Raw genomic sequence first — 21,026 nt, forward strand, 5'->3', positions numbered from 1 at the left:
TGCAGATAGAACGAGACACTGTGGCCAAAGCGTGGGCACAGGAAAAGTGCCGTGGGCTGGCTGTCGTTAGCAGGCACCTGCTCTGCGAGGGATGGAGGTGCGGGGTGGCCTGAGGGGTCACTCCATGGACGGTGGCCCCGTGGATAGCGTGCCCCTGATGGCAGAGTGGCCAGCAGAGCCAGGCCCCCAGGCTCCCGGCCCAGCGCCTTCCCCGTGGATTTATCACTTGTCCTGTACCCTGTCCCTGCGTTCTTCCTCTACGGGGTCTTATCCCCTCGGATGGGAGCCAAGGTGCTCCGCGCAGGCCAGGCGCTCAGCTCTGAGTCCGTGGATAAACATCTGCTGCCTGAACCAGTCCGTGACCCACCGCCAAGGGCTGTTGGCCCCGGCCTCGTGAGATTCAGAAGCGCCCCAGAGCCGCAGTAAGGGATGGCTTCCGTTTCCCAGGCCGGGGCCACGCCGGGCGCTTTGCTGCATCTCACCAATGCCTGGTGACACCCACTCTCCCTCGGGGAGCCCAGGGCCCCTGCTTCTCAGCTCCAGAGGGCACGCCCAGCTTTGTACAACAGGGCAGAATCCACCCCTCCCTCCCCAGGTGGGCAGTGGGAAAATCGACACTGCATCGCCTCCTCTTTGGGCAGGGTCTCTGGGGAAGGGACTTCTCCAGCCGCCACCTGCATGTCCACCCATCCCCGTGGCTGCCCTCGGGGTCCCTCCCCCCGCTGCCCCTCAACATCTGGGACACACGGTCCCTGGCCCTGCAGTAATGTGAGAACGGTCTGGAAACCGCCAGGGTAATCATAGCCGCGGGGGCCCCTGCAAGCAGCTGAGAACGGGCTCGGCTTGCAGGTGTAGCAGGAAAGACGCAGAACCAACCACCCACGTGGGTCTGAGCCGGGCTGGGCTCACTGGCTGCCCATCCGGGTCGCCACCCAGTCACTCCCCTGCGGCTCCGCCTTGTTTGGTCTCCTCCACTGTGCATCACCCCTGAAATGACTGCGGGCCTGGTCTGTTTACAATTGTGAGCGTGTCGTCTCCTCGCAACTGGAAGGTGAGACCTTTGTTTCTGTGGTGTGGCTGCTGAGGGCGGCCACAAGCAGGGCACAGTGCCACCTGCTGGCGCTGTGCCAGGACACCCCCAAGCCGAGCTGGGCTGTCCCCGACTGGGCACCCCCAGACCCCACTCACGCCCCACAGCGCTGTGCTGGGGGCCACATCCTAGAGATCTGATCAGACCCGAACACTCCCCCCATCCCTGTGGACACGTGGGAACCTGGCCTTCGGGGGTACGATCACTCCAACGCCCTTGTCCTGAATTGAACTGTGTTCCCACAACATATCAGTTGGAGTCCTAACCTCATGCACCTGTGAATAAGACCTGATGTGGAAATAGGATTTTTTAGTAGCACTTCTTAAAAAAAATTTTTTTTAATTGGAGTATAGTTGATTTACAATGTGTTAGTTTCTACTGGACAGCAAAGTGACTGTTTGCATTGATGCGTATACACATGTGCAGGCTTCTCCGGTGGCTCAGTGGTAAAGGATCCGCCTGCAGTGCAGGAGACTGAGGTGTGGTCCCTGGGTCAGGAAGGTCCCCTGGGGGAGGGCATGGCAACCCACTCCCATATTCTTGCCTAGAGAACCCCATGGACAGAGGAGCCTGGCATATACAGTCCATGGAGTCACAAAGTGTCAGACACGACTGAAGGGACTTGGCCCACATATTCATATATTCACTCCTTTTTAGATTCTTTTCCTGTCTAGGCCATTACAGGGGCATCCCTGGTAGCTCAGAGGTTAAAGCGTCTGCCTGCAATGCGGGAGACCTGGCTTCGATCCCTGGGTCGGGAAGATGCCCTGGAGAAGGAAATGGCAACCCACTCCAGTATTCTTGCCTGGAGAATCCCATGGACGGGAGGAGCCCAGTGGGCTACAGTTCACGGGGTCGCAAAGAGTCGGACACGACTGAGGGACTTCACTCTCACTTTCAGGCCATGACAGAGGACTGAGGAGAGGTCCCTGCACCATCCAGTGGGTTCTTATTAATTACCTGTCTTGTCCACAGTAGGGGCTTCCCTCGTAAAGTCAGTAAAGAACCGCCTGCAGTGCAGGAGACCCGGGTTCCATCCAGTAGTGTGTATGTCAATCCTAGCCTCCCAATTTATTCCTCCCCGCCCCCCCCCACCTCCACCCTTGGAGGAGTTTTCTCCTCCAAGTTTGCTTTCTACATTGGTGAGTCTATTTCTGTTTTGTAAATAAGTTTGTTTGTACCATTTTTTTTTTTTTAGATTTCACATATAAGTGATATATGATATTTGTATTTCTCTGGAAATAGGGCCTTTGCAGATGTGATCAAGATAAGATGAGGTCATTTGGGAGTAGGCTGAGCCCTGATCAAATGACCAGTGTCCTTATAAGAAGATGGAAGACTGGACACAGACACGCCGAGGAGGCCAAGTGGGACGGAAGCAGACTTTGGAGGCGTGCGCTTACGAGGAATGATAAGGATTGCCGACAGCCACCAGAGGCTGGCAGAGGCGAGGAAGGATCCCCTTCTAGAGGCTTCAGAGGGCCTGGTGCTGCCGACACCTTGATTTTGGCCTTCTGGCCTCCCGAACCAGGAGACTATAAATCTCTGTTGCTTTGAGCCCCACGGTTTATGGTACTTTGTTACAGCAGCCACAGGAAGCTAATACACCTGGCTCCTGGGCCAAGCCATCTCTCTGCTACCCCGGCCAAGTGCAGCCAGGGCGCTCGACAGATGCCAGACCCAGGCATCACCCTCACATTCAGCATCACATTCCCCTCCTCAAATCATCCCCGAACACAGGGCATCTCTTTCCAGAATGAATACCTCTCTGCACATCCACTGCCTCAGTCAATCCCACCAATAACCAATGAATGGTTTCAGAGACGGACCCACCCTGACTGAGACCCCAGCCCAGCCCCCTTGTCCCAGACACTGTGAGACGATCGATGTGCGTCCCTGTAAGTGCCCAGGGAGGGGGATTCTGTCACGCGGCACAGACCCCAGGACATCTTCCAGGTCTCGCCCTGCCCTCCTCTCGTCCCTCCGCCCACAGCTCTTACGGCCACCCTGGCCCCTGTCTCACTTCCTCTCCAGCCAGCATCTTTTCTGTCTCCAAGTCTCTGCACCTTTGACCTTCTTCCAGACTCCTCACAGAGTGTGCAAAGCTGGCGCCTGTTGTCCTTCTGGTCACAGCATCAGTGTCACCATGGAGGCCTTTTAGACCACCCCCCCAGGGGTTCTTGACCCTCCTTCTGGGACCCTGACTCATTTCCCAGGAGCACGTGCTGTTCTCTCGCCCATGGATTTGCTTTCCTGCTTTCTGTCCATCTGCCCTCTGAGCCGTAAGCTCCTGGGTGAATGCCCGGGGCACAGTAACTGAATCGACAGAGGATCTCAGAGCCCCCTCCTGCCTCCGGGCCGCTCAGATTGCAGACATGGAGGCTAGTAATAAAAGCTGCCTGTTGGGTGGGAGGCAACCGGACTCCCCGGGGTCCCTTCCCTGCGCCAGTCGCCACCACTGAGCACTGTGGCCTCAGCCCGCCCCCTCGTGATCAGCCCCAGCACTGCAGCCCCAGACAGGGAAAAGCCAGAAAACAAAACACACACCTTTGTTTGGGTGCAGTCAAGGCAGTGTCTCTCTCTCCCTCCCCGGGGCAACGGAGCCGGACCGGCTGGCTCCAGGGGCGTTGTGCAGGACCTCGGAAGCTTTCCTCGTCCCCCCTGTTTCCCTCCACTGTTCTGGTGCCCAGGTCCCTCCGGAGGCCTCCTCGTCCCAACCGGGGGTAACTAACTCCACCCCCTTCCAAATGAGGGACCCCAGGTGCCAACAGAGATGGCACTTTGCCCCTGGACAAGTCTTTGCCTCCTTCTGCACCACCCAGGTGCCCAGCCCTCCAGGCTGCCACGTGTTCACGTGTTCAGAAGGACCTGGAGGGAGCAGAAAGTATTTTCCAAGGACTCGGAGCACAGTGGGTCATGGATGGAGAACCAAAGCCAACAGACTCTTCCACGAGCTGTAGAACCCTCGAGATCACCCCAGCCATGGGGTGACTTAGCCACTCCTAAATTACAGTGGAGTCAACTGAGGACTTCTCTCCTGTAGTTTCCTCTTCACTAGGGGTGAATCTCATGGTAGTTCCAGGCGCCCAGGGTAGTGGATGCAGGACCCCAGAAACTGTCCTCTCCAGGCCGCTCTGGAGATGGTCCCTGCCCAGGTCGACCCCCGGGAACCTGCCCACCAGCCTGGCATCTCTGTCCCTCATCCTGGGGCCCTGAGCCTGTTGCCAGGAGACCGGATGGTCCTGACCCATGCGGAGCTGCCTCCTACAGCTTTCTTCTTTCCCCCTTGTCATCTCCGTGTCCACTGCTCCCCTGACTGTACACCATGGTCTCCACCTGTGAGGTCAGTGTGTGCGCCTGTGGGCACGTTGGGAGGCCGAGAGGAAAGGGCTCCTCATGGGAGGGGGAGGGGATGGACAAGGGTCCCCCCAGGACGTCAGGGGCTCTCCTTCCCCAGGGAAACCCCATGGGAGTGGCTGAGCCCTGAACTAGGAGGCTGAAATCTTTCCTCCTCTTCTGGAGTCTGCCCACCCCCGCCCCGCCCCCCGCCGTGGGCCTCGGGCCAGGCCCTGTACCTCTCCTGGCCTCAGTTTCCCAATCGTACCAGGAGGGGCTGGACACGGAACTGCGTAAGAGCGCGCTCTGCGTGGACTCTCCCCCCACGGCTGGGTCGGGGGTGGGCGGGGTAGTCGGGCGGGGTGGGGGCAGGCGGTCCTCCCTCCACCCCGACGACTGGAGGGCGATCGCGGCCGGGCGGGGCACTCACCTGGCAATCTACCATCATTCTCAGCCCCGGCAGCACATCGCCGGCCCCAGGGCGGGGCCCCGGGCTAGCAGAGGCCGCTCGCCTCGGCCCGCGCGCGGCGCAGGGGGGCGCCCGGCTGCGGGGCTCATGGCGCGGCCTCCCGTCCCCGCCGGGCCCAGGGCTCCGCCGGCGCCGGCGCTCGCGCCGCTCCCATTGTCTGCGCCCGCGCCGCGCCACCGGCCGCTCGGGCCGCGCCGCTCGGTTGCACCCGGGCTCCCGGGCTCCGGCCGGGTGGGCGGGCCCCGCCGCGGCCCCGCCTCCGCTCGTCCCGCCCCCCGCCCGCCGCAGGTGTGAGGGGCGGGCCCCGCCGCGCGCAGCGGCCTCCCTCCAGCGGGCGGACCGTGGGGGTGGACGCCGGCAGGGGCAGGCTGGCCGCGAGCCTGCGGCCGCGCGCCCGCGCACACCCGGGGCCTGCGCGGGCCCGCGGGCGGCGCGTGCACGCAGCCCCGCCTGGCCGCGGGCGCGCGCTGTGGACCTAGCGCGTCCCCCAGCCCCCGACGCTTGCTGCGTTCCTCCTGTGCCCCCTAGCGCCTCGGTCGACCCCAAACCCCACCGGGCGGGGCAGCTGGGCTGCGTGGTCGTGTAGGCCTGGAGATGTGGGAGTCACGGATTGTGCGCCCCCATCCTTCTGTCCTGCACCTCGTGTCCGGGCCAGCTCGATGCATGGCCGGGATGGGCAGTCCTGGAGGCGGAGTACGGAAAAGGAGATCACGCCCCCCCCCCCCCGCCACACACACTCCCTTGTCTCCCTGGCAGGACTTCCAGACACGAGGTCCAGCCTTTCCCCAGCTGCAGCCCTGGTTGGTGAATGGGGGGCTGGAGGAGCCCAGGGAGGAAGGGGGGGCCCACCTGGGCTGAACGCCTGTCAGGGGACGTTAGTGTGACTAAGGATGCTCCTGGGTGCTCAAGGATTTTGCCCCTTTTAATTTATGAACAGTGACCTCAGCTCTCAAGGTCACTCAGCTGTAAGTGAGCAAGGCCAGCTGTGAACAGATGACTCAGAATCATTCCCCTTCACCTTCGCTCAGCCCTTGGCGCTGACCGTCAGAGGCCTCGTCCTGGGTTGGGCTCTCCCAGCCGGCTCACGTCCTGAGCCCAATCCTCTGGGTGTCTTCCTCTGCCTGCTTTAATCCCCAGCCCTCCCTCCCAAGGGCAGAGTCACTGACCCCATCTTCAGTGGAGGAGGCTGAGGCCTGAGAATCGCCACACATGCTGGCCTGTCACAGGGCCGTGAGGTGGCCCCGCCGTGGGTTCGAGCCCAGGCCATTCTTGCCCCAACGGCTGTGCTTCCACTGGAGCCTGTGGAGGTGGCCTCTCAGCCCGGCATGGGGGCTGTGGGGAGGGATGCTGCAGGCAGGGGCTCTGAGGCGGAGGGCGTGTGGGGTCCCTGGGGGAGCAAGGCTGTGGGACGCTGGGATGGAGGGGTGAGGGGTGCTCCCTGGGAAGGGTGTCTGGACCAGACTGCACGGGGCTCTGAGTGCGGGGCAAGAAGTCGGGGGTCACCACAGGCTGGGGTCGCAGGGCACACGGTTTCCGGATGATTTTGTCAGAGCCACAGCACCTCAGCTGGGAGGAGCTTAGCGGGGGTGTTATTTACCCACCACTCGAGCGTGCACCCCTGTGATACCACAGGGGACGGGGTCTGCCCCTCCTCTGCACCGAGCGGGCTGTGGTGGTTGTCTGCCTCCTCCCAGGGCCTGCCTAGAAGGCAGTACCGAGGGCTCCCAGCCATAGTCCCATTTGATCGTCACCCCAGGGCCTCAGGATGGTGGAGTGGCCTGCCCAGCATCTCACGTGTGCTAGGACAGACTAAAACCCGTGTTCTCTCAACTGCCTCCCATTCATGCAGTCATTCAACAAACATTCAAAGAATGCCTCCTGGGTTTCAGGTACCAGGGTAAACCTGGTTGACCACCACCTGTATCCTCTTGGGGTTTACCAACTGGGAAAGGGGTGGAGATGGGCAGAACATTGTAACGGATGACATAGGGATGAGAATTTATGGGACCACCAAAAGGCACCCACTCTGGAAGGAAGGGGGGAACAAATCAAGGCAGGCTTCCTGGAGGAGGTGATGTCATGACTATGTTCCTGGAATTGGGCCAGGTGACTGGACAGGGAGGGCTGACCAGTAGGCAGTGTGAACAAAGGTATGCTGGTCCTGGCCCTGGGGCAGAGCAGTAATGTTGGACTGTAAGGCGTGGGGAGGAGGTAGTTGGTCATGAGACAGGAAGCTTACATTTCAGGGGCCTCCATTGCAGGGGACACCGCAGACATTTTGTATTTGTTATTCTGTCGATTTCTATCTCTGGTACTCCCCCTCTCTCTGCTGGGTCAGGCCTATCTCCCGCCACCCCTCCCACTCCTGCCAGGCCCCGTACTTCTTCCTACCCACAGATCAGCTCTGGCTCCAAGCCCTCAGCTCTCTGGGAGAGTAGCCTGGACCCTGTTTTAGGTCTAGGAGTTGGGTAGTCGCTCACTCAACTGTGTCGGAGGGCCATGCCTGGGATGTGGTCTGGGGCAGCCATAGTGCCTGGTGGCTTGGGCCGAGGCTGAGAAGGGCCCACCAGCAGGACCCAGAGCTGGGCTGGAGCGAGCAAGGGTTCATTTCTCTCCTGCGACGCTGCCTGGGCTCAGGGCCACCTCCTTCTCCTCTGGTCTCCATGTCAAGGGCCTTCTCCCGGCTCCAGCACAGAAGCTCGGTGAAGGCAGGGCCTGCACCTTCAACACCGCCAGCTCCATACACTCCCCGGGGCAGGGCTGGGCACCCTGGGAAGGTGCAGACACAGGGAACACGGATCCACCCTTGTCCCTCTGCCCGGGGAGCACCCCAGGGCCTCTCCCTGGCTCAGGCTATCTCCCCACGTGGTCACTCAGCCTGCCCGCGCTCTCGCAGTCTGTCCTGGCTTGCCACCCAAGCACAGGCTGCAGGAAGAGTAGGCTTGGGGCTGGCCCCAGCTTTGCCCAGGGTGCCCAGGTGGGTGGGTTCCTGCTCCTCCTACTTGCCCACAGACCACACCCCCTGCCCTCTACCTTATGTGGCAAGGATGCTGCTGCCCCCAGGGGAGTGCATGCTGGGCCCCCCGCCCCCCACTTCTGTCCCACCAGGCAGATGGGACCACCCCAGGGCTCTGAAGCCCCTCTAATCCTGGGCTTGCCTTGTGGCCTTAGTGTCCGTGCCCACCGGGCTGAGGCTGATGGCAGATGCAGCAGATACGTGTGCTCTGCACGCAGGGACCAGGAGCCCACAGGGCATCCAGCTGGGGGGCAGCGGCTCTGCTCCCCCCGACTCAGGACAGCTGCATAGCCGGTCATGTTTTCACTTCACCCATCTCCCAGGAGAACTGGGATGAAATCCTGCCTGTGGCAGCGGCCAGCAGCAGCCCAGGCTTTCTAGAAAACTGTACCCACACCCTCCCATCCAAGCTGACCACTTGCAATCCAGGCTGCCTGCACCCCTAGGGGCCTGGCAGCCCAGATAGTCAAGAGGTGCAGGTGAAGAAAGCCCGGTTAGGGCCTAGCACGCGCTACTTTTATTAAAAGCTGCCCAAACCCTCTGACAGAAGAGGTGCTTGGCGCTGGGGACCGTCCACCTCGAGTGAGGCAGGGACATGAAACCAGGCAGCCTGGAAGGCTCCCTCCGGGTCCTGAGTAAAAAACTGGCTCCAGAGGCTGGGGGCACACAGCAGGGACCCCTGCAGCCAGAGAAAAGGGGGTGAGGATGCCTTTCCTGAAAGTGCTAGAAGTGCAACTTCAAGGGCAGCAGGCAACGAAGGGGCGGGTGGCAGAGAGGGCACTCGGGGCGCTGGGTGGGGCTGCCCCGAAGGCTCGTGGGCTGGCGGAGGCCTGCAGGCCCTGTCTTCTTCCACCTCTGGCCTCCCTTCCTCGGGCCTCGGATGGTGTGATCTTGGTGTTCTCCTCCACGCGGACACCGCTCTTTGCAGTGGACAGAGGCCTTTCCAGGCCCGTCTTCCCACTGGATTCTGCTGGCAGAGGCGGAGGTTAGATGGCACAAGGCTGGTCCCACGTAAGGCTTGAGGAGTGAGGCCCCGGTGCCCGGCGGCTCCGGTGAGCCGGGCGCTCGCCGGGGATCCCCCGTCCGTGGCGGCCCCACCTCCGCCGTCAGCTATGCAGCCAGGCGGAGTCCTTGTTCAGGGTGGAGAAGCGGATCAGCTTCAGGCTAGGGGGCTGGGGCTGCCTGTCGTCCCAGAGGTACTCGGGGGACAGCACCTTGGAGGGCTTGTGTGAGAGGAAGCGGCGGTTCAGGTGGCTCTCCTCCTGCCCGGCTGCCAGGATGCCGTTGGCCTTGTCCGCCAGGATGCCCATGTGGCAGCCCCTGGTGAACTCATACACCCTGGCCACCCGCCCCCCGAAGACCGCCCCGCCATAGTAGAAGTCCCCCTCGCCGTCGGCCACGAAGGCGGTGGAGACGGGCCGGCGCTCGTAGGGGAACTGGTGGCGGGGTATGGTGAAGTAGCCCGGGTGGATGGCGGCCACCAGGTCCCCCAGGGTCTCGGGGCCCCACGGGTTCCGGAACTCTGTGTCCACGTTCAGGCAGAAGAGGAAGTCCACCTCCCGGTGCGCCCTCTTGGCGATGTGCACGCTGATGAGCTCCATCCGGTGCATGGAGGCCCCCTCCCACTGGGGGGGCCCGGGGACCGGGATGACGCTGAGGCGGCGGCCGGGACCCAGCGGGACCTGAGGAATGGCCTGGGGGTCGTGAGTGAAGATGTAGTAGTGCACGCGGTACCCCCGCATGAAGAACCGCTCGGCCGACTCCAGGAAGTGCTGGACGAACCGGGTGTACCTGCTGGTAGGACCCCGTCATGCACCATGGCCTCCACAGAGCCACTGCCTGGCCCCTGCTCTGTGCGGGCACACCCCTGGGGCCCAGGGCTAGGCTGGGGTCCCCCTCCCAGCTTCCCATCTCAAGCAGTCACTCAGGTCTGCCCCTTGTCTGTCAAGTTCCCCTGATCACAGTACCAACCTCTAGAGACCGTCCTAATAATGATAACTTGATGATATTCATAGGCTGCATGCCCTAACTTTTCCTGGGCATTTAAAAGTGCCAGGCAGTGTTCGAAGGGATTACCTCCTGGCCTCACAAACTCCTGGGAAGGCAGGGACCACACTTCCTGCTTTACAGACAAGGACACTGAGACTCAGAGAGAAAAAAGTAGCTGAGAATCGGGTAATGGCTGCACATCCAGGCGAAGTGAGTGGTGCTGGGTGCTGACTGGGCTGGGGGAGAGGGAGCCCCCCGACTCCAGGCAGGCCATCCGTCACCTGAGCAGTGCTTCAGTCACTGGGGCCCCCCCACTGGGGTCCCTCTCTCAGGAGTCCCAGAAAGGAAAGGCCAGGTGGGGTAAGGGAGGAGGGGGGAAAACAGGGGCTGCCCAGAGAGCAGGCAGGCCCGGGGGCAGAGGAGGGAGGGTCCCCAGGGCAGGGCCAGCTCTCTGTTGACCTGCCTGTGGCCTGACCACGGACCCTCCATTTCTGGGGGCTTGCCATTCCTTTACACCTGCCTGGATGGTTCTGGGGAAGCAGACGGGGTGAGGGGGCAAGGTGTCTCCTGACAAAGCCTCCTGCTGCTCCCTCACGGGGGCTGCCTCCCCCTCCCCGTCCCCTTCCTCCAGGAAGCCCCCTCCCACCAGCACACTCTGCCCTGTGGCTTCCCACCTGGCACAGCCTCCCTGGTGCCTGGGCAGGGTCCGGTCTCTCCCCAGACTCCACCCCACCCACCCGCCGCCAGCCCGCTACTCACTTCCCCACGGCAAACGCCGTGAGCCCGATGGTCAGGTTCAGCGGCTGGTAGATGTGGTGCAGAAGCTCGGCGTTGAAGGTTCCCTCGGAGACGACGGGCGCCAGCCAGGGTGTGAGTGTCAGCAGCTCTGTGGGCCTGCAGCAGCGGAGGCCGAGGGGGCTGAGACACTCCCCTGGGGAAAGCCCCCGTCTCACCTTGGCCCTGCCTCCCATGCTGTGGGACCCTGGGCAGCTTCATCCCTGTCTCTTGGGCCACGGTGTCCTCAAGTGGGGATGACAACAGCTCCTTCCCAGCGAGGGCAAGAGGACCAGGAGTGACTGCATGTCCAGTGTCTGGAGGAGCCTGGCATTTCTGGTGTCTGCTAAGGGCCTCGGAGATGGGGCTTATCATTATCATCATTAATAATGGATCGAGCACGAAAGGCACGGTGCTCTGCAGTTTTTTTTGGTTTGTTCTTATTTTTGGCTGCGTCACCTGGCTTGCAGGATCTTAGTTTCTTGACCAGGGAGTGAGTCAGGGTCTTGGCAGTGAAAGAAAGCACAGAGTCCTAACCACTAGGACTGCCCAGGAATCACTGCTCTGCATTTTGCCAACCTCATCTCATCTGGTCCTCCGCCCTGTTGAGTGGGTATCACTAACCATCCACAGAAGCAGCTCAGAGGAGTTGGTTAACTCACCCAAGATTACACAGCTAGTGACAGACCTGGACTGGAGCGCAGGTCCCAGAGTACCCGAACCCCGAGGTCAGCTGACCCCTCCAGCACCCCAGCTTCTAAGTCAGAGCTTTGTCCCCAATCCCCACCCCCTTGAGTCTCTCCATCCTGCACCCAGGCCCTAATCAACACCTACTTTTGCTCCAGCAGCTTGGGCTGAGGGTACTGTGACCTGCAACCAAGAAGGGTGAGTGGTTAAAGGGATGGCAGCCCCCGCCCTGGGGCCACAGAGGGCGAAAGGACAGGCTGCTTACTGTGCCACGGGCTGGGACGGCTCCTCCTCGTGCTGAAGCTTCATGTTGCTGGTGGGAGAGGTGAGACAGGGCCGTTGGTGTCGTTAGTAGAGATGCTCAGCAGGGGTGAAACCCCCCCAGGGGGCAGGCACCCCCTCCCCCAGCCAGCCTCCCCAGCCCCTCCTCCACGGCTCTGCCCTCTGTGCGGGGGCTGGGCTCCTACAGAGGCCATTCATCCAGGGTCCCCATGTGGCAGGCGGTGATTCAAGCTGGTGCCATTTGTCCTCACGGTCTTTTTCGGCTCTGGGAGAGCCTGGGCACCATGGAGAAGCTTCGAGGAGCTGCAAAGTGAGCCCAGTTCTGCCTCTTTCTAGCCTGGGAGCTCAGAGAGACGAGTCTGCAGGTGAGGCGCCTCCGGCCGGAGAGACCCAAGGCTGGACATCCCACTCCTCAGGGTTTTGCCCCCTCTCCCTTAAAATGGGGACAGTAACAGTCACTCTGCAGGGCAGCAGTGAGGCCTGGAGACGGGACAGGCCTGCCCCTCTGACCCAGGGAGCCGGTCAGAGCCGGTCCCAGCAGAGGCCTGAGGTTGCCTGTGAGGCTCGGGCCACCTGAGGGTAAGGGTGCCTGCCGTTCACCTGGGTCTCTTCATGCTGTCACCCATGGTGGGCTGGCTTAAGCTTCCTGGAGCCGTCCTGGTGTTTTCCGTCCACGCTTTGTGTATGTGGTGAGATGTACAAGACAAACATTTACCACTTTAACCATTTGAAAGCGCAGAGTTCTGGGGCATTAGGTGCACTCACGTTGCTGTGCAAACATCACCTCCACCCATCTCTAGAACCTGCTCATTGTCCCCAAACTGAAACTGTCTCCCTGAGACACTACCTCTCCATCCCTTCTCCCAACGCTTGGTAACTATTATGTTCACTTCTGCCTCTGTAAAAAAAAAAATCTTCTTTTTTTAAAAATAGGATCTCTATTCATTTTGGCCACGCCATGTGGCATGCAGGATTTTAGTGCCCGACTTGGAATCAAACCTGTGCCCCCTGCACTGGGAGTATGAAGTCTCAACTATTGAACCACCAGGAAGTCCCATGTCTCTATACTAGAGATCTCTTATAAATGAAACTCTATAGTATCTGTCCTTCTGTGATTAGCTTATACTCTGGAAGATGTATTTTTTTAAAGTTGATCCATCAACTTGGCCCTCTGCCTTAGTTTCACACAAACAAGCACATCTCAAGTCCTGCTCAGAAAGTGACGGGACTCTGAGAAGTTGGTCAGAATTTTGGACTCTGTGGGAGAAGGTGAGGGTGGGATGTTTCGAGAGAACAGCATCGAAACATGTATATTATCTAGGGTGAAACAGATCACCAGCCCAGGCTGGATGCATGAGACAAGTGCTCGGGCCTGGTGCACTGGGAAGACCCAGAGGAATCAGGTGGAGAGGGAGGTGGGAGTGGGGATCGGGATGGGGAATACTTGTAAATCCATGGCTGGTTCATGTCAACGTATGACAAAAACCACTACAATATTGTAAAGTAATTAGCCTCCAACTAATAAAAATAAATGAAAAAAAAAAAAACAAAACAAAAAAAAAAGAAATGAGAAGGGGAAGGGGCCCTGGCCCCACACTTCCCTGGCCATCAGTGTCTCCCTTGCCTCACCAGCCCCGACACACTCCGCTCTGGACACATTAAAGAGTCAGACATAAAAAAAAATAATAATAAAGAATCAGACATAAGAACACCAAAGGCGCAGATAAGCCAGAGCCAAAAAAAAGGAACTTCACGTTTCCAGACCTCTGAAGGTAATAAAATTGAAAGAAGAAATCCAAATGAACAGAGAGGAAGGTGTAACCATTTAAAACTAACAAAAAAATCTCCAACTTTAATCTGTTTAAAAAACTCAGAACCCGAAGATAGACAAACTGCAAATAATTAAAAAAAAAAAAAAAAAGCAGCGAGTACTCTCGGCCAAAGGTGGTGATAGAGGACGCGTTAACAGGACAGGCCGAGGGGGGCAGGTGGTGGAGCAGGCGCATCACAAAAGAGGAAATTGAGCAAATGGGAAGGCGTGGGGGGATGAGGGCCGCGCAGAAGTCAAAGGAGTGAAATTTAAACCACAGCGCATTTCCCATCTCTCAAATCAGCAAGGTGGTTTGGTTTTTGTTTTTCATGACACCTTCTGCAGCCCAGGTGCAGTGCAGCTGCTGGGGGTGGTGGAGGGTGGGGAGATGTATCTGTGTGTTTGCCACGGTCCCCCGGAGAGCTTCCAGGTGGTGTCACGTGGCGCTAGTGGTAAAGAACCCGCCTGCCAATGCAGGAGACGCAAGAGATGCAGGTTGGACCCCTGGGCCCAAACAAAAACCCTCGTGTCCCATTGGCCTGAATCACTTTGACTAAGGGTCAGGAAGATCCCCTGGAGGAGGAAATGGCAACCCACTCCAGTATTCTTGCCTGGGCAATCGCATGGGCAGAGGAGCCTGGCGGGCTACAGTCCATGTGGTCACAAAGAGTGGGATGCGGCTGAAGCGCCTAAGCAGGCACCTTGGAGAGCAGCCTGATGAGATGGATGGAGACCCCGGCCATATCCTTTGGCCCAGGAATGTACCAAATACAAGGATTTTTAAGATGGAAAAAGCTAGGACTTCCCTGGTGGCCCAGTGGCATATACTCTGTACTCCCAAAGCAGGGACCTGGGATTCGATCCCTGGTCAGGGAACTAGATCCCACGTACCACCCACAACTAAAGATCCTACATGTTGAGATGAAGATAGGAAGTCCTAAGTGCTGCAACTAAGACCCAGCCTAGTCAAATTAATTAATTTAAAAAAAAGATGAAGAAAGCTTTATATCCAAAGTTGCTCATTACAAACTAATTTAGAATGTTGGTAAACTAGAAACAACCTAAATGCCCCACAGCTGCTGGTGGGAAAAGGAGAGGGTTTAAGAATTAGGGCCCAGCCCCTGGGTGGAATAAAATGATGGTGACCAGATGCTGAAAAATAAAGCCAATTCTGGGAAAATAGGATAAGAATTGCAAAAATATTCTGGTCACAACTATTTTCAACAGCAAGTGTGCTTTCTGCTTTTAGAACAATCTGTTTGACTGATGAAAGAAATCAAAGAGGACACAAACAGATGGAGAAATATACCGTGTTCATGGATTGGAAGAATCAATATTGTCAAAATGGCTATTCTACCCAAAGCAATCTATAGATTCAATGCAATCCCTATCAAACTACCAACGGTATTTTTCACAGAACTAGAACAAATAATTTCACAGTTTGTATGGAAATACAAAAAACCTCGAATAGCCAAAGTAACCTTGAGAAAGAAGAATGGAACTGGAGGAATCAACCTGCCTGACTTCGGACTATACTACAAAGCCACAGTCATCAAGACAGTATGGTACTGGCACAAAGACAGAAATATAGATCAATGGAACAGAATAGAAAGCCCAGAGATAAATCCACAAACCTATGGTCACCTTATCTTTGACAAAGGAGGCAAGGATATACAATGGAAAAAAGACAACCTCTTTAACAAGTGGTGCTGGGAAAACTGGTCAACCACCTGTCAAAGAATGAAACTAGAACACTTTCTAACACCATACACAAAAATAAACTCAAAATGGATTAAAGATCTAAATGTAAGACCAGAAACTATAAAATTCCTAGAGGAGAACATAGGCAAAACACTCTCCGACATAAATCACAGCAGGATCCTCTATGACCCACACCCCAGAATTTTAGAAACAAAAGCAAAAATAAACAAATGGGACCTAATGAAACTTAAAAGCTTTTGCACAACAAAGGATACTATAAGTAAGGTGAAAAGACAGCCCTCAGATTGGGAGAAAATAATAGCAAATGAAGCAACAGACAAAGGATTAATCTCAAATATATACAAGCAACTCCTCCAGCTCAACTCCAGAAAAATAAATGACCCAATCAAAAAATGGGCCAAAGAACTAAACAGACATTTCTCCAAGGAAGACATACGGATGGCAAAGAAACACATGAAAAGATGCTCAACATCACTCATTATCAGAGAAATGCAAATCAAAACCACAATGAGGTACCATTATACACCAGTCAGGATGGCTGCTATCCAAAAGTCTACAAGCAATAAATGCTGGAGAGGGTGTGGAGAAAAGGGAACCCTCTTACACTGTTGGTGGGAATGCAAATTAGTACAGCCACTATGGAAAACAGTGTGGAGATTCCTTAAAAAGCTGGAAATAGATCTGCCATATGACCCAGCAATACCACTTCTAGGCATACACACTGAGGAAACCAGATCCGAAAGAGACATGTGCACCCCAATGTTCATCGCAGCACTGTTTATAATAGCCAGGTCATGGAAGCAACCTAGATGCCCATCAGCAGACGAATGGATGAGGAAGCTGTGGTACATATACACCATGGAATATTACTCAGCCATCAAAAAGAATTCATTTGAATCAGTTCTAATGAGATGGGTGAAACTGGAACCCATTATACAGAGCGAAGTAAGCCAGAAAGATAAAGACCATTACAGTATACTAACACATATATATGGAATCTAGAAAGATGGTAACGATAACCTTATATGCAAAAAAAGAAAAAAGAGAATCAGATGTATAGAACAGACTTGTGGACTCTGTGGGAGAAGGCGAGGGCGGGATGTTTCAAGAGAACAGCATCGAAACATGTATATCTAGGGTGAAACAGATCACCAGCCCAGGTTGGATGCATGAGACAAGTGCTCAGGCCTGGTGCACTGGGAAGACCCAGAGGGATGGGGTGGAGAGGGAGGTGGGAGGGGGGACTGGGATGGGGAATACATGTAAATCCATGGCTAATTCATTTCAATGTATGACAAAAACCACTGCAATGTTGTAAAGTAATTAGCCTCCAACAAATAAAAATAAATAAAAAATAAATAAATAAATAAACATTTAAAAAAAAAAAAAAAAAAAAGAACAATCTGTTTGAATAGAAAGTACAGCAATCAACAAGCTGACAATGCAGTCAAGAGTGTGATTCAGGCCAGCAGGACACAAGAGGGTTTTAGTTTTCTTTTGTCTTTTCTGTTGTCCTGCCTAATTTACTACATTCTGTTTATAATAGTGAAACACACCCTACTGTTGTTAATTAGTAGTCTATGATCCAGATTTTAAACCTTCCTTTAGGTGTCATGAAAACCAGAAGACCACGGGGCCAAATGCTACCTTGAGACTGTCCCAAATCATCTTTGTCACTCTGAACTGTCCAAATGTCAGATCTGTTATCCGAGCGAGACTGGCCATGTGTGCATTTGTCCTTTGAATACACAGAGCGGACAACATTGAGCAAAAAGGTCAAGTCCTGAAAGCATTCTTTCTTGAGCACCTCCTATATACCAGGTGCAGCACCAGGATATTTATAGGCATCATCACACCCCAAGCTCTATCATCCCATTTTACAGATATGGCAAGTGAGGCTCTGAGCTATGCAACATGCTCAAAGTCACACCGTGGAGACGGCCCTGCAAGGATACCTGAGGACAGAAACAGGGAACTTCCACATTTGTGGCTCAGAATCATAAGTTTAGGACTTAAGAACCTACAAAGTGACCTGAAAAGCCCTCCCATCTTCCCTATTCTGGGGGCCCCTAATTCTGCCTGCCCTGTACTTACAAGATCTCTGGGCAGGGGAGATAATAGGGGATGTAGGAGACCAGCAGCCAGTTCTCGACATACACCCTGGGAAGGAAACACATGTGTTGACTTTATTTTGAAGCTAAGGCCTAGAAGTCACATTGGTGCATGTTAGTGGAAATGCAGGTCCCCAGTGGGGCACATGGGGTCCTCCCCCCTGCCCTCTACCCATCAGTCCTTGGGTCTGGCTGACCTCAGAGGACAAAGCCTCCTGGCCTTCTGCAATGAGTCATTATAAGCTATGCAGCCATTCATTCCTGGGGCGGGAATGTTCTTAACACCAGCCCCACAAGGGACTGGTGGTGTGGGGGAACCCCCAGAGCTTTGCGGAAAGGACACACGGGGTGAATTCTGGAGCATAAACAGGAGTTCCTCATTAACACGGCTAGAAGAATAGTGCAGGCAGAGGCAAGAGTTAAGTGTAGAGGCCAGGAGGTCAGTGCAAAGGAAAACCCATAAGCCAGACTGGTTCAGTCATACTGGGGCTAGGGCGCAGGGACAGGTGTGCCTAGAGAGGAGGGTGGGACCTGGAAATCCCGTGAAGGGGTCCAGGTTTGGGGGTTGAGATACTGAGAGAGGGAGGAACCTGGGGTGGGGACAGAGGGCTGCAAGGGGTATGCTCACCACAGAGAGCAGAGGGTGATGCCTAGCAGCAGGCAGAATCCCAGGCCCAGGACCAGTCTCGGGCAGTGCATCGCTGGGGGTGGCATCTGAGCTTGGGCACCTGCAGAGACCGAGTGGGCCTTGGTGAATCGGCCCACCTCTCTCAGGGGTGTCAGGCTCACAGTCTGGGTCTCCCGGGTCAGGGAACACCTGCAAAAGGGATGCTCCTTATCCACAGGACACTGACCCCCCAGCCCCCTTTTTGTTCCTGCTGCTCTGCCCTCCCCTGGGCACCACCATCAAGGGAAATGTGGAGTCCAGGCGTCGCCCTGTCCAGCTGGACCCCAGGCCCAGATCTGGCAGTTCCAGGGGACAGAGGCCCAGAATTCAGCCAAAGCCTTGGGAAAGGCACTGGACCCTAAAGGCGACTGGCCGCGCCCCTCCCCCCCCCTCACCCCCCGCCTTGGCTCGCAGGCCTCCCTCCTGAAACCTTCCATGATGAGCCCGCCTCCCTAGCGACTCGGGCCAGAGCACTCGGAGAAGGATTCTGGGGGAAACAGCCGGGTCGCAGGAAATCCAGTCCGCAGCCGGCACCGCGGGGTCACACGCGGCCTGGGGAAGGGGGTTGCTGGGCAGAGGTGGGCAGCGGCGATCTCCCTGGCTGGGGGTAGGGGCCGGGGGTGGCAGCCGAGCGTCCCTCCGGGAGGCGGAGCTCTCCTGGGAGCGCGGTTCACTTCTCACCAGCTCGGCGCCAACCTTGGGCAAGGCTCCTCTCCGGGCCATCACAGCCTGGTGGTGGGGGCGGGGGTGGGGTGGTATCCTCAGCTATCGGGGGGCTTGGTGCGGGGGACAAGACGCAGTACGCGCCGCTCCAGACACGAGGGGAGGGCTGTAAAAGCGCTCGGCCTAGCCCAGACCACAGGGAGCGCGGGACCCTCCTGCGTCCGCCCGAAGTCAGATCGAGATCCCCAGGCAGGAGCTTCAGGACTCTGGTCCCGCTCACTCCGTGGCCTCTGGCAAAGCCCGCTGCGCTCTCGCTCCCTCTGCAGACCTCTGCTTCCCCACCCGGGCTTGGGGCGCCGGTTCCTCCAAAGGCTCCACTTGACGCGTCGGCTCCGCTAGATCGTGGGCCTCGCCGCCGACGCAGAGCCCGGCCCACGCTCCGGCTACCCCTGCCGGTAACCTGCACCCGGGAGCCCCGGAGCCCCGGGGCCCCCACGCGCGCGCCTCCACTTCCGCCGGCCACTGCGGGCCCTAGCCGGACCCGCGGCGCGGCGGACCGAGCGCAACTGTTTCTGCCGCCTGCAGACTCACCCCCTTGCGGCCGGCCTGAGGTGGGGACGGACGGAGGGGCGCAGCTGGACCCGGAAATCAGGGACGCGGCTGGCTTGGACGCCTCAGGCGGCGCGGTAGGCGGGGCCGGACGCAGCCGGTGGGCGGGGCCGGGCGGGCTCGAGGGGGGCGGGGAAAGGAGCATAGCGCCCCTCGCACCGGCGGATGCTCCTCCCACCCGGCCTCGACCCGCCCACCAGCTGCAGCCCCTGCCCCCTAGAGGTCCCCCGGGGGCGCCACACTCTGCCCGCCACGTGGCCTCGCCTCCAAGGCGGAAGACCCATCTGCGGTAAGAGGAGCTTGGGTCAGGAACTCGGGGATGGGGGGCGGTGCGCGCTTGAGAAGTCAGGGATACGATTTGGGGAGAAAACTTTATTGATTTTAGAAGAGCGTTGAAGCAGTCACTGGAAGGGAAAACCAGAAGGACGTCGTTCTTACTTTCTGGCTTGGGATCATCACTCTTACTTAGGAACCCTGAGCCTGGAACGCCGGCCTGGAGACCGTGAGCAGCTCTCGGAATCTCTGGGAGCCTCTGCCTCCTCTGTGAACGTAATTAGCCATACTTTGCTCCAGAGGTTGTACTGACCCTAGTTCATCCTAGGGAGTCCAGGAGCCCCAGGAGGACTGTCTTAGATATCTCCAAGTGTAGGCCAAGGGCAGAGATAGTGGCCCTCAAAGGCAGAGGGGTGGTGAGGGAGGGGGCATTCAGAGGAACTGAAAGGAAGGCACGCTGTTTGTAAAGAAGGGAGCCGTAACAAGGGCCAGTGGCGAACAGATTCAAGGGATTAGATTTGGTAGACAGAGTGCCTGAACAACTGTGGACAGAGGTTCTAGCGCTGTACAGGACGTGGTGACCAAAACCATCACAAAGAAAAAGAGATGCAAGAAGACAAAGTGGTTTGTCTGAGGCGGCTTTACAAATAAATAACTGAGAAAAGAAAAGGAGGGAATGTACCCCTCTACATTCAGCTGGGTATATCTTTTCTAGCGAAAGGCAAGGGAGAAAGGGAAAGATACACCCAACTGAATGTAGGGTTCAAGAGAATAGCAAGGAGAGACAAGAAAGCCTTCTTAAGTAAACAATGCAAAGAAATAGAGGAAAACAATAGAATGGGAAAGACTAGAGCTCTCTTCAAGAAAATTGGAGATACCAAAGGAACATTTCAGGCCAGGATGGGCATGATGAATGACAGAAACTGTAAGGACCTAACAGAAGCAGAAAAGATTAAAAAGAGGTGGCAAGAATACACAGATGAGCTATACAAAAAAAGTTTTAATGACCCGGATAACCACGATGGTGGTCATTCACTTAGAGCCAGACATCCTGGAGTGTGAAGTCAAGTTCTCCTTTGGAAGCATTACGACAAACAACGCTAGTGGAGGTGATGGAATTCCAATTGAGCTATTTCAGATCCTAAAAGATGTTGCTGTTAAACTGCTGCATTCAGCATGCCAGCAAATTTGGAAAACTCAACAGTGGCTACAGGACTAGAAAAGGACAGTTTTCATTTCAATCCCCCAAAAGTGTTCAGACTACCATACAATTGCACTCATTTCACAAGCTAGCAAGGTAATGTTCAAAATCCTTCAAGGAAGGCTTTAGCAGTAAGTGAACTGAGAATTTCCAGATGCACAAGCTGGATTTAGAAAAGGCAGAGGAACCAGAGATCAAATTGCCAATATCCACTGGATCAGAGAGAAAGCAAGGGAATTCCAGAAAAACATCTACTTCTGTTTCATTGACTATGCTAAAGCCTTTGACTGTGTGGATCACAACAGATTGTGGAAAATTCTTTAAGAG

General features: G+C 56.5%; 1 protein-coding gene and 1 long non-coding RNA gene across 5 annotated transcripts; one reads left to right on the plus strand and one right to left on the minus strand.

The window, feature by feature from the left end:
• Nucleotides 1-685: 685 nt before the first annotated feature.
• Nucleotides 686-2,648, plus strand: LOC110148783 (uncharacterized). The gene is made up of 2 exons (XR_002317263.2): nt 686-1,051; nt 2,336-2,648. It is a non-coding gene; the product is annotated as an uncharacterized lncRNA (long non-coding RNA).
• A 5,757-nt stretch (nt 2,649-8,405) lies between these two features.
• Nucleotides 8,406-19,323, minus strand: GBGT1 (globoside alpha-1,3-N-acetylgalactosaminyltransferase 1 (FORS blood group)). 4 transcript variants are annotated; one of them, XM_020910947.2, is made up of 7 exons: nt 19,208-19,323; nt 17,915-18,014; nt 17,270-17,335; nt 11,627-11,674; nt 11,509-11,544; nt 10,660-10,794; nt 8,406-9,705 (listed from the first exon to the last, which is right to left on the minus strand). In XM_020910947.2, the coding sequence occupies exons 2-7, from the start codon at nt 17,998-18,000 to the stop codon at nt 9,018-9,020; spliced, it is 1,059 nt and encodes a 352-aa protein (XP_020766606.2). In that variant the 5' UTR covers nt 18,001-18,014; nt 19,208-19,323; the 3' UTR covers nt 8,406-9,017. The 4 variants fall into 4 exon arrangements, with proteins under 4 accessions (XP_020766606.2, XP_020766605.2, XP_070311225.1 ...); XM_020910946.2 differs by having other exon boundaries at nt 17,915-18,103; XM_070455124.1 differs by lacking the exons at nt 11,509-11,544; nt 19,208-19,323 and adding an exon at nt 18,384-18,522 and having other exon boundaries at nt 17,915-18,103.
• Nucleotides 19,324-21,026: the final 1,703 nt, after the last annotated feature.

This window comes from Odocoileus virginianus, chromosome 2 (assembly GCF_023699985.2).
Source record: "Odocoileus virginianus isolate 20LAN1187 ecotype Illinois chromosome 2, Ovbor_1.2, whole genome shotgun sequence".
In the NCBI taxonomy this organism is placed as follows: domain Eukaryota; kingdom Metazoa; phylum Chordata; class Mammalia; order Artiodactyla; family Cervidae; genus Odocoileus; species Odocoileus virginianus.